The 17,004-nt window shown below is 42.9% G+C and overlaps 1 protein-coding gene across 1 annotated transcript; it reads left to right on the top strand.

The window, feature by feature from the left end:
* Nucleotides 1–66: 66 nt before the first annotated feature.
* Nucleotides 67–13,408, top strand: LOC139057527 (6-pyruvoyl tetrahydrobiopterin synthase-like). The gene is made up of 6 exons (XM_070535905.1): nucleotides 67–212; nucleotides 9,054–9,133; nucleotides 9,238–9,260; nucleotides 9,338–9,394; nucleotides 11,740–11,810; nucleotides 12,315–13,408. The coding sequence occupies exons 1-6, from the start codon at nucleotides 124–126 to the stop codon at nucleotides 12,436–12,438; spliced, it is 444 nt and encodes a 147-aa protein (XP_070392006.1). The 5' UTR covers nucleotides 67–123; the 3' UTR covers nucleotides 12,439–13,408.
* The last annotated feature ends 3,596 nt before the right edge of the window (nucleotides 13,409–17,004 follow it).

Genomic DNA, 17,004 nt, shown 5'->3' with positions numbered 1-17,004 from the left:
ATCTTTCGCGAAGGTTCTCGCTGGATCCCACGCGAGTTTCGTTTTCGAAATCGGCTGTGCGTTCGTTGTTGCCGCTGCTGCAGGTTGCACTTCTTTTTGCACCACAGAACTGTTGCTTTCGCAATGGGGGACGGGCAAAGGAACGGTACTGCGACACCTGTTGCATCTGTCACACGGATTGAATCCTTCAGCGCTTCGCATCGTTTGCACAGGTGACAGCTATACGAGTGGTCTTTTAAATGCTAGAGGTTGGGAGAAAACATAACTGAGCGCTAGAGTGTGAACGGTGGCACGAAATGGCAAAGCTCTGATGGTGTTGCAGAAGTCGCGGTACGCGGTAGTGCTGAACTTTAGCGTCACAAGTTGGCGGCTGGATGTAGTTGTATTTATTCGATCGTGTTTTTTACTAGTTGTAACAACGTGTCATAATTTCGAGTTATTGGCGGCGCCTCCTTTATTATAATCTCAGGTGCACTCCTGAGGCCTCTGTTTGACGCGGTTACACATATATATAGGCCCTAATATAATCTAACGTCGCAACGAAAAAAGCAGCCCCGTCTTAAACAACACCGATCAGAACCTTGCCCACGAAAATGCGTATATTGTTGGGTCTGGAATTGCCGTTAGCGCATAATTTCATATTAAGCTTTCTGTAACGGCATTTGCAATGTGATGAGAGACAGAGGGAGGGGAGGATTGTGAAGAACGTCATATTCGTATTTGAGGCACAGCTACGCAGGTTGGGTCGAAGGAGTTTTTTCCCATTGGGGAAAGTTAAGTTGATGAGGCCGCTGGCACTATGGGAATGACAGCAGCGCGGCCACGCGAGCGCTTTCCGAGAGCCCCAAATTAGCCGTTTTTATATTTTCGCTTACTTTTTCTGCCGGCATATCGGAGAGACGTCCTCGATCGCCCCGTATGCCTTCCCCTCTCGCTCATGGCGCGAACACTTCCGCGATAATTATAACCAGAGTCACCTGAGCGTTCGCGTCAACTAAATAGGTGCAGCACAATTAACTGGGCCACCGCATACTGTTTGTGTCATTTGGTGAAACAATTTGCGGCATGAATCCATCTCACGATGACTGTCGACGCGTTAATGCTCTATAGCATTGACTCAATATAGCGACTCAAGGTAATTGCCAACGTCGAAACGAGGCATATGCATGAGGCTTGTACTGCAGCGGGACGACTTTTACCCGCTTCCCTACTTTATTCCCTACGAACACGACGCCATCTAGCGCCGCTGCCACGAAGCCTGCGCGTGGCCTCCGATGCCACCAGAAGAATCAACGCTTTGCTCTCCTTTGCGAAGGAGGCAGGCATCCTTCCTTTCACCTAGCCCCCACCCCTATCTTAGGCCATGGGCCATCCCTTCTAATAAAAGTTTCAATCAATCAATCAAATGTATGGTGCGCCGCGGTGCGTGCGAATGCTGAGTGAGTGAGTGTCAAGAAGCACGTCGTGTGGCAACTGCAGTTCTCTCTTACACTTCTTAAGAGTTACTGTGCAGTATACAGTAACTCTAGCCTTTCTGGACACGCTGCGCCATCTGGTGGCGCTGTCAAGAAGCCAGCACTTGGCCGAAGATCATTAGGTAAAACAAGTTTAGAGAATGCGCGTTGCGCCTGTCTGCACTTATGGCCCGGCCGTTGCTGCCCGTGGTGCAGCTGAGTGCGGCTGCGGGCGCCTTGTTCTTGGAGGTCATCTGCGGCGGGTATAAAGATACGTGTGCCGAGATGGCTAGTAGCTTCGTATGTGCTCCGTTCTTGCATGCCTGTTGTGTTGGAGGTCACGTAATCTAAGGTTTCGGAGATGCGTGGAAGCTAGATGCAGCACGAAGCGCTCACTCGCCGCTGCTTCTGCTCTTCATCACGCCAGCATTCAGACAGCAAATGGCCGCAGTCATCGAGCGAGATTTGTTTTTGTTTGACTGTAGATGCATGACACCATGCTTGTTAATTTAGTTAACTAGTGAATATTACTGCAATTATAAATTAAACTACTGACCTTACGTCTATTTATAACGAAACTATTTACCTTACTGTTTGTAATGAAACTACTAACCTTACTTTGCAAAGCTATAGAATAATTTTCTATAAGAAACAATACTTTGCCTTTCGGGTGAAACTATGATGTTTTATACAGTTTAACAGTTACCTATGTCTAAGGCATACCTCAGTTCTATTGGTCTCGCCCCACCCCTGTTTTTAAAGCGAAGCTTTGTTGTTTTGTTTGCCTTTTCCACCACTGCTGCTACTGCTACTGCCTTGCACATCGTGGAGGAGGGGGAGTTGATAGCATGCATAATCTACATGGCAGGAGTGCAGGAAAGGGGAAAGGAGACATAAGAAAGCATGCCTCATTTGGAGTCCATGAGACCTAACGAGAGCTCCCTGAGCGTCGCCACAATGAGGTCTGGGCGACTGCATGTAATTACATGTGAGGCCACCGCAAAAGCATTGCAAAAGCTTGTATGGTGCTACTCGTCGTGAGGGCTGATGCAACAGCATACCGGACGACCAAGCGAGCTGTAGCGAGTGTCAAAACGTTGTAGTGTACTGATCTCACTTGACCACATACGGCGGCGTCACGACATAGCATCCTACAAGGGTGGAAGCTTAGGTGACTTGGTAATATAATCCCATGGCGGTGTTTTGCACAGTGCACCAATGGCTTTAGGAAGAGCGCTCTTTCTCTTCTGTACTATCTTTTTTCAAGGAACGACCAGGAACAACATAGTCTTCAAGATCCAAATTTTAAGTCAAGAGGGCGCTACTCTATATATATGGGCCGTGCATTTGGATTACACCCATTATTAATGGCACACTGAGGCTTGTAACCTTTTTCTAGGATTTGGAGTCTTAGAAGGGTTTGGGCGCGAGCTAGTTGGTACAGATTATTTATTATCAACAGCGCCAAAAAACACATGGATAAGTAAAAGCAAAGGACTAGCGCTGACTGCCAACAACATATTTATTAAAGCCTGCACAAATATATACCTTTCACAATGAGCTGAACGAGAGAAAGGATGAAAGGGAAGGCGAGTCATCGTCAATTAATTCTTGCTGCTCAGCTGTCACAAATGTAGAACTATACAAATGTAAAGTACACAATATGGACACAAGTGCCCCTTATATAACTTGTTGCTATAGGGAACTTAAGTTCGTTAGAAGTTAATCAGTTCAGATTATGTCCGTATTGTGTATATTATATTTGTATATTTTTACGTTTGTGACGGAGGGTGCAGCAAGAGTTGATTGACGATGGCTCGCCTTCCCTTTCATCCTTTCTCTCTTTCAGCCCATTGCGAATAGTACATGTTTGTGCAGACTTCAATAAACATGTTGTTGGCAGTCAGCACTGGTCCTGTGCTAATCCTTGTGTGTGCATTTTTTCGGAGGCTTGGAGATTGACGACCTTCATTTAGCGCAAAAAAAAATGATTAGTCAAAAGTATGTCATTATTGCTTCAATATTGCTGGCACACGGCAAGTGATTGCGCTAGTGTGTACTTCAAGACAAACACTCGTGGTTTTCCATCTTGTGTAACATTGAGGCTGTTTGAGGCGTCTAATAGCTGCCAGGGTGCTGTTCGTCACCCCACCGTAGGGTTGCTCTATATGCTAGAACTCTTGACTCCCCTCCCATATTCTTAGCACACCGTAAGAAAGTTTCAGCATAACACTAAACCTTGCTATCGCTTTCAAAGCTATGTTAGGCCTAACTGCTCAATTTCAAAGACATCTCTTTAGCCGACTTAGACGGGTTTAGCATGTCTGAGATCTAGCTATCTTGTAACCACTTCCAGAAAAAAAAAAAGAAGGTTGGTTGGGCAACTTGTAGATGTCGCATGAATGTGAAAATGTATCAAATGATACCTCTCCATGCTGAGAACACAGCAATAGGTGGCAATTATGGATATAATCAAAATAAGTAGAATTAGTCATAGAGTGGGGTGAGAGTGCCTGCATCACTGTCACCATCTACCGTGCCGCCGTCAAGTGCCATGATGATGATGTTCGGCTCTATATTGAAACAGTTGGACAACTATACAGTACCCTAGCCAATGCAATATTTGTAGCTAAACAGATGAAGTAAGGCACACTCCATTATATGGAGTCACTGCAGACAAACTGCATCTGCATATGTAATGCCCCGTGAAACATAATATTGAAAAAACAAGACCACCAAAGAAGACTGGCATGCACAGAAATATGTAGAAATGCACACCGTGGGTACTATAACATAAAGCTATTCCAAACTGTTTCTATTCCATTTCTGCAAACAGCCCTCCACAACTGGTCAAACAATTTTTGGGCCATCCCCACTTCGCCTGCCTGTCACGCGATGTAATGAAAACTATTAAATCTCCCCATATGATATGAAATGTACACAGTGATTACGCATGATTAGACTGAACAAAAGAAAAACAATTATTATTAATGCTACGCGTTTTTCACCATTCTGCTATTGGTCAAAAGTTTTCAGGCTGCGCCGACTTTGCCTGTCTGTCATGCGACATCAAAATAAAATAAAAATTTCTAGAACACATCATGTCCGTAAAGTGATGTGTGCACATTAAAGATGCATTAATATGCCTAACAAAAGTGGACTTTTTCTGAACAGTTGGAGACTGCTCCATTCCAAAAGGAATAGAAGATTGCTGCCCTCTGATCGCTCTGGCACTGGTTACTCAGAGCTGCCAGGTAGAATGGATTTCTTTGCGCATAATTTAAACTTTTGCATGGCAATAAATTGTTGTTGAGCCCTTTGGGCAACTATATATAACATTGCTCTGCCAATTCTTTGCTGAGGATCGATTTTAGCAACATCTTTAACATTCCGTTGCATGCTGCCGCAATTTTCGAGCAGCCACCGCAAGCAAAGCAAGTGGAAGCAGGCCAATCACAGACGCCGGCAACACCCTCATTTGGTTATATACTTTCACTGCGCTAGCTCGGCTCTACCGAAGCCCTTTTCACTTCTGCATGCTTTTCGCCTCTTGTCAGCCAATTAGATTTTAAAAAGGACTGTCAAGGTAGCCAATGCTAATTGCTTTCAAAGCAGAGTGACATACTACAAACAACAAAAGCATTTCATTAGATGTTGAAACAACTCGGTGAGCACCTCCCCCCCCCTCCCTCCCCCAATGCTTGCGTTGGCGGTTACATAAATTCGACATCAGGAGACTGGACTAAAAACAGATTGGAATAGTTTTACGTGATAGGGCCCCATGTTCCACACACGTACACAATTGTCACGCAGCCGTCACAACCACAGAATGTTCCACATGTGCACACAGCACTGCTATAACCACGTTTTCATCCACCATTTGCACAGCCTCTTTTTGGTTGTGGACAATATGCTGGTGATGTCACTGGCCACGTACATCTAACTAGAAGGTTAGCACCCTCTGCCAGATGACAAAAGTGAGTCCAGTAGGAGTTCAGGGGGTGGGTTGGAGAAGTTGGTTATATTGACTAAATTGTCAGAGAAGCAGGGAGAATGAAGAGCCGCCGGCCGCTGGTCGCACGAGTGCATCGTGCGTTTTGAAAAAGCCATAAACACTCGGGGCTAATAGGCTAGCATGCCAAATGCTAGAAAAAGAGAGTCACAACACGTGGCGACGCTAAGCAAGACAACGTCGACGTATTCGAGCATGAAATAGGATACTAAAGGCATACAAAATGAGTGAATAATGGACAGGTAAGAGAGACAGAAGAAAGAGATAAACAATGTTCAATCACTGAATCACTTAAACCACCGTATACATCCACCTTGTCTTCATTAGCATCGACATTTGGCTGATCCTTTATTTTTGATTTTTTTATCAGAGCAGCTGCCTGCACTTTATTGCTGCTGAAACCTTGAAGCTGAGCGCAAGCAAAACAGTACAAATATTGTGCCAGCAGCCACACCGCACACGAATGCAGTCCAAGCCGCCCTCTTTATTTGTTTTATTTTATTGTAATAGCAATTATACGGAGGTGTGCTGCCATTGGCGTTGCCGTGCCGTCTCGCTATCGACGGTGCATGCGCCACTGGCATGCAGAGGGTTAAAGGCATAGTTTCTCACAATATTACCAGTTATAATAGACTCTATGGTAAGAGGGTCTCCAGAGATGCAGGGTGCATTTCAGAAACATTTGACTGCGAAAACGACGAAGCAGAGTAGACACGCTGTTAACGCACTGCACAATCGATTTGTGGCCAATCCCCCAGAGTGGGTTGCACCAGGTCACTGAGGAACAACAGCGATTCGATCAGTGGCAGAGCCAGAACAGCATTCTGCCTTCTGGTACTGACATGAGCTTTGTGCGGATATGTACTATAAGTACACTAGCATTACTGCTGAGCTGGTGTGTGTTTGCAGTGGCCTGCGTGGAATGAACAGTAAACATCAAGCTAACGTTATCTAATATTTCACTGGGTGCTGACTGTGGCTGATGGTTTCCAGTCAGTCTATCTCGTGCGCTATCAGTGTGCGACACACACCTCCTTCAATACTGTGGTATAAAACAGTGGTGAGATTCCTGGTAGCTGCCAGAGCAGTGTTCCTTCTGCCCAGCAGCGGTTGCCTTGTGTGCTGCGTCTTGCATGCTGTACCCACATATGTTTAGAACACCAGCTGCGGAGTTTGTGCACAATGCTAAATCTTACTATTGCTGTCATTGCTTTGCCATATGAGCAAAACTGCCAAATTTGTATCATCATGGAAGTGATATATTGAGCCACAAGTGGGAGGTGGAATGAGAACAGCATCCCTCCGAGGTGTGGCTAGACGAAGACAAGAATACAGATGGTTAAATTGTTTGCTCTCAGGATGCATGTGTGTCGTTTGCGTCAGACCTATTTAGCAACAAATCACCTCCACCAATAGTGTATAAGCTGCACTTGCTCGCCATGAAAGCGACAATGAGATATTTGCTGGCCTGTTTCTTGCTTGGGAGACGGTTGTATCATTTTATAATTTTCTGGGTGCATTTATGATGATGCAAAGCATACATCTGGTGCATGCATGGGCACAATGTTATCCAGACAAATCTGGATATCCACTGAACAATGTCCAGTGGACATACTGAATATCTACAATTCATACAGTCCTGTAAATATATGCTAGATGGATGGTTATCTGGGGTGTGCAAGTGTCTATAATTCATTTAGCAATACCTCTTGTTCGCAGCAATTTTTTGCCTGTTTATGGTATATTCAAAATTTCCCAGGATGAGAGGAGGAGGAGGGAGAGTAGAGAACATTGTTGAGGAGTGGTCAGAGTGTACAAGGAGGTTAGGAGGGGTGTATAAACCACTGAAAATTCAGGAACATTGATTCTATTGGGGTAATCCTCATATTTTATATTAAACTGGGACGTTAGCCATGGCTTAGCCCTTGAAGGGCATGTAAATACCCAGAAAAAAATTTATTTTGTGTCTAAATGTGCAAAACACATCAAGAATAAGCATAATCAACAAAAAGAAAATATTTTGCAGTAATTTTTTCACCAATAGAGAGAAAACCCCCGGCAGGAAACTGGAAGTGGGCTTCACCCCAAGCCACCGAAGGCTTCGTTTTCAATTTGTACAGACAGCTCTTTCATCATATGTGAACCATAGGTGTACATTTCACTTGCAACATCACATGTGCGACATCACATGTGCGACACCACTGCAGCTGGATATCTTGCATTGGCCTGTCTCCTTTAAACTTGTTTTCAAAAGACAGTGAGTCACATGCCAAACTTCTTCCTCGTCCAGTGTTCCTGCTCTAAACCAACAAATGACTGCTGCTGCCTGTCATTCTGTGTTGGCCAAGACATTTAGCTGGAAACTTCATTCTCAATACTAAAACTCGGCAAGAAAAAAATGTTCTGGTATGTTGCCTGTAGAAAACACTTGTCAATGAAAGGTTAATTATCTTATCACAATGGCATATTTTTACAACAGCTTGAGCAAGGTCATTTTCTTTTTCTGGTTTCTTGCTTGTGCAGTGTTCCATACAGAGACAAGGAACATGTAAATGCACATATCATTCTTTGTATTCTTTCTTTCTCTAGCTGCAGTACTTAGTGCAAGTAGTAGAAATTAAGTCATAACCTAGCCCCCTTCACTGTCTTCTTGAAAATGAGCAAGTGTATAAAATAAACCATGCATATTGCTATGATTTCCAGTTTGCAAACAGCAATTCTTGTAGCAATTCATGTTTTAGGCAATGTGTTTGATTGCATGCATAGCTTGTACAAGTGCCGATGAATCTAGTCTTAAATTTGTACCACAAAAGCCAGCCTCCTAATTGCGCTTGCAGTTTTTTTGTTATTGTTGTTGTGCAAAGGCAATACAAATTAAAAACAAAAAACAGAAGTGAACGACAAAAGCAAATAATCTAAAGAGTGCACTTTTCCTATAATTTGCTTATTTACCAGCATCATAAATGAATTCTAGGGTTTTACATGCCAAAACCACGATTTAATTATAAGGCATGCTGTAGTTGAAACTCCAGATTAATTTTGACCACCAGGGGATTTTTAATGTGCCCCCACCAGCAGCGTAAAACTAATGCATGCACTTGTGTGCATCTTCTGTCTGAAGTATTAAATTATGTTGTTCTAACTCTGCTAAACCCACATGCTTCTGATATGCACAACATTTAAAGAAGCTTGCATGGTAATTGAGGACACTGCAAAACAGAAAGTTGCTGTTTGAAGTCCACATTCAAAAGGTCAACTCACTCCATCAACAAGCACATACATCTTTTCATCACACTGGTTTTAATTTGCTCATTTAGGGAGGACTGGAAGATTGGAAAATGCATTCGGGTGAGAAAAATTAAACACGAAGCATTAATATCATGAGCATAACAGCAGCTGTGCCGAAAAGTGGCCAGGTGACAGCCCTATTCACACCACTCACTCCACCAAATGTCTAAACACCAGACAGAGATTATGCCATCTGCACTTTTCAAAGACATGACATTTCGTTCTAGCCAGCAGTGTGACAAACTCAATGAACAGTGCTGACTTTATTTCAAAATTACTATGTTTTTTTCTGTTCACAGCCAATGCCTTTCAGATGCTGAAAATGCTGCCATTTTTGGAAAATGCAACAACCCAAATGGTCATGGTCACAACTATAAACGTAAGTGCTTCGTTTGACATTGTGCTCGAGAGGTTGGATTCATCAGCAGTGTGCAATGCAAACAAGTGTGTTTCAGGTTAATCACAGGATATGTTTCATTTCAGTGGAGGTTACAGTCACCGGCCCTGTAAGTGGTGTACATACTTTCATGTTTGATGAAGCATGTTGGAAAAGAATTGTTCTGGTTTCACTTCACCTCAACAGGTAGACAGAGACACAGGAATGGTAATTAACATCACAGACCTCAAGAAGTGCATACAGGTCAGCCTCCTTAACATTTGTACTCTCTTTGTTATGTTACCTTTAGATGCAGCTAAGGGTAAAAGGTCAACTTCCTTTGTCATCTTCATCGATTTGTGTGCTGCTTACAATGGTTCACTGCAAACTTGGACACTCTTCCATCATATGTTTTGTGCTGTAGGTCACTCGTCATATGAGACAAATTATTAGTCTGAATTTCGTCTTGTTGAAATGCATCTGATACCTGTCTCTCACTATCTACAACCCTGGAAGAACACAGTTGTTACTGCAGATGGAGAATAGGCATAAACACATGACAAGTTATCAGAAGAAGATTTGCCGACAAGCAGATACAAACTAGCAAGAACTATACAGAACATAAGCTTATATACAGCTGAAGAAAAAAAGAAAGCAAGCTCATGGTCAACAGTAACTTGCAGTTTCAAAGCAGAATACATTATAATGTGTGGAAGAACGAAAGCTCCAGCAAAAACTTGTGCATGCACCATCCATGTCTGCAATATCTGAGAAAAATTTTAATCTTTTAACCTATAGACAAACTGCATGGTTGTAAACAAAGGGGCAACTGAGATGCATGTTGTTCAGTAGAAAAATGCCCAGTTTAAAGCTCGGCAAAGGTGTAGGGAAAAAAATCAGATCACTAGGCAGGTTCTCTGCATCACTGCTATGTACTGCTCTGAAAAGCAACCTTCAGCAGAAAGTTACTGAGAACTTTTCCTTTAATATTTGTCATGCCCTCAGAAGAAGCTCCCACCAGTGCAATTTCTAACGCTACTACAGTTGTACTCATGAGCACACGCTAAAAGATAGTTCATTCAGTACAGCTGTTTCATTTGCAGAGAACTAGGGCGCTAACATAAAACTATTCCAAACTTTTCTATTCTAATTCTGCAATCAACCCATCGCGATTGGTGAAAAACTTTTTTGGAGCACCCCCACTTTACCTGTCTGTCACACGATGTCACGAAAAACACAATAGCTCTCCATCTGATATGACGTGCACACACTGATTATGCATGATTTGAACAACCAAAATAAAAATGGTTATTTCTGATTCGATGCCTTTTCGCCATTAGCCCTCGCTTATAGGTCAAAAGTTTTCAGGCTGCACCCACTTCACCTGCGTGTCACGCGATGTCACAAAGCTGCATGAACTCACCGTGTCGAAGTGACGTGTATGCGTCAAAGATGCATTAATATGCCGAACAAAACTGAATTTTCTTCTGAATAGCCACAGGCTGCCCCATTGCGAAAGGAATAAAAGATGGCTGTGCTGTTTGCTCAAGCACCGGCTACTTGCACCTGCCAAAGAGCATGGGTTTATTTGCATATAATAAAAGCTTTTGCGTGGCCGTGTAAAGTTTTCAAGCACTTTTGGCATGCTGACGACCTCGTTCTGCCAACTCTTCTTTGCTGAGGATCTGTTTTAGCATCATTCTTAAGCTTCCGTTGCATGCCGCTGCGATGTTCGACCAGCCACTGCCAGCTAAGTAAGGGAAAGCGACCAATCGCATATGCCGGCACCACCCTCTTCATGCAGTTATCCATTTTCAGTGCAGTGACTCAGCCCCATCGAATCCCTCTTCACTTGAGCACGCTCCTCGCCTCTTGTCAGCCAATTAGATAAGAGAAGCCACTCAGTGTAGGCAACATTATTCGTTTTTGAAGCAAACAAAAGTGACCTCCTATGAACGAGAGCGTTTGATTGGTCTGTTCAGGCAAACCTGCGGGTGACCACCCGATGCTTGTGTCGACGGTTATGCGAATTTGATGTCAGGAGATTAGAATAAAGACATATTGGAATAGTTTTACGTTATAGGGCCCCTATTCTTAAATTGAAGGCTGCCCTGTCACGTGTTTGTCTCATGTCCTTTATCTTGTCTATAAGAGCAACAGACAAGTCTTGTATAAATCAGACGTGTATATATATATATATATATGCAGAGGACCTAGTCATATGTCACCCATCAAACAGCTATTCTAGTTGCTAGAGTCAATTAAACACTAATGTGGTGAATGAAGCAAGTTTGTGCATGAGCACTATTGCTTGGTCAACACTACTTTCAATGCAATACCTAAACAGCCATCTGAGTCCCAAAGTTGGCTTGCCAAATGCATAGTATATTACTTTAAGTCAGCATAACCTGACATGTTATAAGCTGCATTACAACAGTCCACAGTAAACCCTCTGTTTGAAATTTTACGCTGTAGCCTTACTGCATGGTTTGTTTAAATTACCTGAATGCATCGTGTACCTGCAATAACAGCACATGGTGCAGTCTATAAAATTACTCCATACCAACAAGGGACCATGTACATTGTCTCAACATATATGGCCCTTACAGAGTGAAGTGATGGATGTTCTTGATCACAAGAATCTGGACAAGGATGTGCCATATTTTGAAAAAGCAGTCAGGTAAGAACCAACATAATTCAGTCCAGTGTTTACAGTCATTGCAAAACCCAATTGCAGAAACTATTCAGGTCACAGATTCACTCTGCCTTTGTTCTTCTACAACTTAGAGTACGCAGTGTCATGCCCCTAAAAGAGAATGTCATGCATATAATTGTGGGGCAGTAAAAATGTACAAGACTGCATGCTCCTATTCCCACATCTGACTGGTTGCATTAGAGTGTTCTGGCTGTGCTATAAAGGACACAAGAGAAAGCCTTAAATCTGTATTACTAGAATGAAGAGGTATAGCAGTGCTAATTTGGCTTCATTGTTACCCTTGGAGCCTGCTTAAGCTCACACTAAGGCTTGTTTGCCATGTTATGCAACATTTGTAATACAAGTGCTCTGAAATGGCCAGTCAAATGTGCCTTTAGGTGCTTTCTAAAAATGTCAACTGCGTCCTAGAAAACGGCTGCACTGTCGTGTCCTGTAATCTTGCTGGATACATTTTTTTTTTTTTTTCAGCACGACAGAAAATGTAGCAGTGTTTGTGTGGCAGAGGCTGTCGAAGGTACTTCCCAGGAAGCTGCAGCTTCGTGTACGGTTGCACGAGACTGACAAGAACGTAGTTACATATGAAGGACTGTGAAGCTGAAGACGCACTTGTGTCGTGCTGCAGACCTATTTGCTGGCATGGCTGCCATGGATAGAAATAGTTTCACACCAGAGCATTGGGAGTACGAGAACTCCATATACCTGCCATTATACTTCAGAATTCTGCTGGTCACATGTTTGGTCACACATTTAGCTCAATAGGCAGTGCTACACCCAATGTTTCCTGTGGCAGAGGCCAGGAGCAAAATATTAAATTACAAACGAAACAGTGTTGGTGACATCACTTCCTTTTGCAAAGGATGAAAGGGTGGTTTGTGCCATGCCGCCCATGCAGCAAATGACTCTGCTGGTTTTGCTGTCATGCAGCTGCTGTATGTTTGCGAGATTTTTTCAAGTTTATTAACATTGCCGTGGAGCACGAAAATCAAGCACTCCTCAAGCTATTTAGGAGCATTAAAAATGAATTACATTTATGCACATAACAATGAACCGGTACAAATGGCTAACCATATATGTGCTGAAACATCAAACCTCAACATTCCATTATGCTTGTTGCTCTCGCACACCGTATTACTTTGTTTACGTGCAAGGCTACAGACCAATTTTGACAAACAATTGTCAACTGTGAAGCAGGGCAATGCCACGATAAATTGAACATACGTGTCTGCTTGATATATTTCTTTTGTCTGTTTTTTTTTTATATTTCATGTAGGAATATTCAAACTGCACGGAACCAAAAATTTTATTCCTGCGAAGCGTTCCCAGCAAGCCCCAAAAAATATTTGAAGGTGGCGACGTGAGCATCCTTCTGTTACTTCCTGCAATATTTTCCGATTTCATGGCCTGATTAAATGGCTGAACTAAATGCAAACTAAAAACGTTGTCACAATAACTTCTCTGCTCGTTTTAATGCACTTCACAGTAAATTAGTTCCATGCGTTCTTTTTTATGCTGTCCGCAAAGGAAAATATGTAAAAAATTTTTAAACACGGCCCAAATCAAAGAAAAATTTGTAACTTTGATGCAACTTGGTGAATTTTATGTTTTACACAGGAACTTGAAAAATGTGTCAAATATAAACGCTCTTATTGCAACATTTATGCAAACATGATCTTCCTACATGAAACACCCAAGAGAAGAAGAATACATTTAAACAAACAAGCTTTTTAAAAAAATACATTTTCGAAAAATAAGATAAATAAACTGTTTCCAATTTTCGAAAAAATGGATCGAAATCCGCTCATGTCGGGCAAAATGTGGGTGTGATCATGTGTTTCCTCATTTGCTTTATTCAAAAAATATAATGGGCCAAAGTGGCCCATGTTGAGGGCGTCGGCTTTAGTGACGCAATGACTCATTTCGCTGTGTTAACATTTACTCTCTCTTAAAAAAAAAAGGCTACGGTTGCCACAAATGAAGGAAGGTTTACCTGGGTTTTTCATTGTGGCAAGAACAGAGAATGTGTTTTCTGGGACGCAAGAACGAACCAACTCGACACTACTCGAAAAAAATTTATTGTGTGTACCTTGCAGATAACATTAAAAAGGTCTAATCACCGTCAGCTGGCTAGTGGCAGTTCTTGCAACGGGCAGCACATGTCCGCTTGACAGATTGCAGGCACACATCCACACATGACATGACTGAATTCCCGGCACGCGCCGGTGACTAACACTCCACTGACTTCTGCTGACAGTGCTCCTTGATGGCTGCAGCAGGCGCTTGATGCAGGGACACATTCTTGAGGTTGCTGCTAAGTTGGGAGACCATCTCATGTGCCGACTGAATGTCTTCCAGACCTCAGGTTATGCAGGGAAGCTTGGTGTTTAAGGAGCCCATCCACACCGTCACAGGCATTCTTCCCATGCCCAGTAGTGGAACATATCCAACTCGCGGAGGTGTACTTGGAATGGCACAACTTATACAGTTAGTACCTATTTTTAAAATTGCTCGCTGCACTATCGCTGGCGTATGTTACATGACAGTAGATGGGTGCTTTATCATCTAACGCTTCGTGTACTCTACCTAGGGTGTAGCAGGCCTGCAGTGCGTTGTGATGCATGTCGGCGATTATGAGAGCAAAGCTGCGTGTTGCTTTGCTTGTTGTGGCGACACAGGTGAAAATAGATATTTGTTTTATGTGCCAATGGTATGAATGTGTTTGATTTGAGAAAAGAACTGTCCAGTTTTGTGCAAAATCAAAATGCAGAACAATGCTTTCGCACTGCTTGCACTTCTTTGCCTCATGAATAGCCGTGGCTTGAGTGTGGCGTATGTATTTGTGAGGAATTCATTTGGTCATCCATTTGCCGAGCTCTTTCACAAAATGGGTTGGAGATGACGTCTTGATCAAGGCACCACTTTCCCAAACAGCAAATGTGACCGGGCGACTCACAGCAGAGGTGGAGCAGGCTTTAAGCACTCCCTATACGTGGGCCGGTCCCAAAGATAGTGCAATGCCGGGCCGACCCACAGTGGAGGTGCAGTTCCACATTAAGCAGTCTACATAAACAGCTTCGCTGGTCATCCTTCTTCACAGAGTGGAAGAGCACCGAGTTTTTTTGTTCAGAATAAAGTGCATGTTACTGATAACTTATGAATATAAAAATTCCACACTGAAAGATCGACAGTCCTGAATATACAGACTGTCCCAGCTAACTGTAGCTAGAGTTTTAAAAATATGCGAATGCCACATAGCTGAAGAGAACCAAGATAATGCTTGCCATCGCTTGGAGATACTCAGATTATTTTTGTCATTCTACCTAATTACATAATTAGCCCTAATTAATCAACATCTCAAATATAGTTGGATGAAAAATGTCAATGAGAAAATTGTAAAGCAACATGAACTCCCGATACAGCTTTCTGTTGCTCAGTACGTGCTACATAAAAGTTTTTCAGAGTGTGAAAGAAGCCCGCGAATACACACAAAGTGCCTTGAGCGGCCAGTGGTGCAGAAATTTTGTGTGCATTTGTGGGCTTCTTTGAAGCTAGGAAAAACATTTTTATGTAGCACGTATTGAGCAACAGAAAGCCGAATCAGGAGTTTTTGATGTTGCTCTACAATTTTCTCATTGACACTTTTCATCTAAATATAATATTTGAGAAGTTTATTAATTCAGACTAATTATCTAATTAGATGGAATGAAAAAGTTATCTGAATACCTCCAAGAGACGGCAAACAACATTACCTTGGTTCTGGCCAGCTACGTGGGATTTGCATATTTTTTTACTTTGGCTGAAGTTAGCTGGGACACTGTGTACGTATCTTGAATTTATGGTACCAAAAGGACAAGTGCTACAGCTATTAGGAATAAGTGTTATACTGTAGAGCAACTCCATCCAAGACATTTTAGGTAGCCACCACAGTGTAAGAATATTACGAGAGGTGTGCAAATGCCTCGCCGTGCTGAGGGTGCGCCAACAACTTGCATCTGTTTCAGCCATCCTCCGAGGGGCAGTGCTGTATGTTCAGGGCCGCCAGCTCGTTCTAAAGGGTAAAGCCACATCGACATCACATCATCGTTCGCGTTCGTCGCACGCAGTTGCGAGCACCTGTGTGCTTTGCGCTGGTATACGTGTGTTGCATTTGCACGGTTTCTCACAGTATGAACGGTTTTGTTAACCTGTTCACCCATTTCTTTCTCACCATGACAATTGGAACAAGCACGAATGATATCAAACAAACGCAAGCGGCGCAAGCAAGAGCTGAAGTAAGCAGACAATAGTACGAAACGAGCGGTCGGGCGGGTCCACATGACACCAGTTACCCGTACGCACATCACTGAAGGGACCACTCATTGGTCTCCACTATTCGGGGCTCACGTCTTCCATATGCTGCTCTGTGTTTGCTCTTATCTTTCGCTGTGCTCGTTTGCCGATGGCACCAACATGAGCGCGCCATCTTACAGAAACTGTTTGAAGCGCATGCAAAACCAGTATGCTGGGACGGGTGCCGTTCACACACTTCGCATAATATTCTTACACCATGGTGACCACTCTTGGGTAGAGGAGAAACAGACTTGGCTGCAACGTGAAAACTTGCAATTTTGGAGCAACCTTGCACATGCCCATGAGCATCCTCAAGGTTGATTCTAAAATGTCGCACCTAATAACATGTGCAGTGTAGCACTGCAAGGCTTTATGATGCCCAGTGACTGCCGATGTTTTAACAAAATTCATAAATGGATTTCGCACTTGCCTCTGCTTTGTTTACACCCAAATTTTTTACAGTCAGTGGTGAAAGAAAGAATAAGGAAGGGGCATAACACTAGAACAGTGCCTCTCAAGGTATGAAGGGAAACAGGTTTTCTTTTCAAAAACCACTAGTGGCAGTTGCCCAGCGTTCTGCTTAGCTATTGTTGAGGCTGCTTTGCACTTCGGAGAAACATAACTACAAGCACTTTTCCACAATCAGCCTGTAAATTGGCTTTTCCCAGTGGTGGCTTTCATATCCACAAAAATGATTGCATGCACCAATGCAATAAATATAGTAAAAAGTCAAACAATTCAAATGCAAAAGTATCGCAGAACTTTTGAAGTATCCTGCTACTTACTTCAGAGAAATGCAAGTAGAAGCAGCATTTTAGTTTACTACTTTGGA

This window comes from Dermacentor albipictus, chromosome 1, assembly GCF_038994185.2.
Source record: "Dermacentor albipictus isolate Rhodes 1998 colony chromosome 1, USDA_Dalb.pri_finalv2, whole genome shotgun sequence".
Taxonomy (NCBI): Eukaryota; Metazoa; Arthropoda; class Arachnida; order Ixodida; family Ixodidae; genus Dermacentor; species Dermacentor albipictus.
The sequence above is the reverse complement of the archived record's forward strand: the minus strand, read 5'-3'. Positions and strand labels throughout refer to the sequence as shown.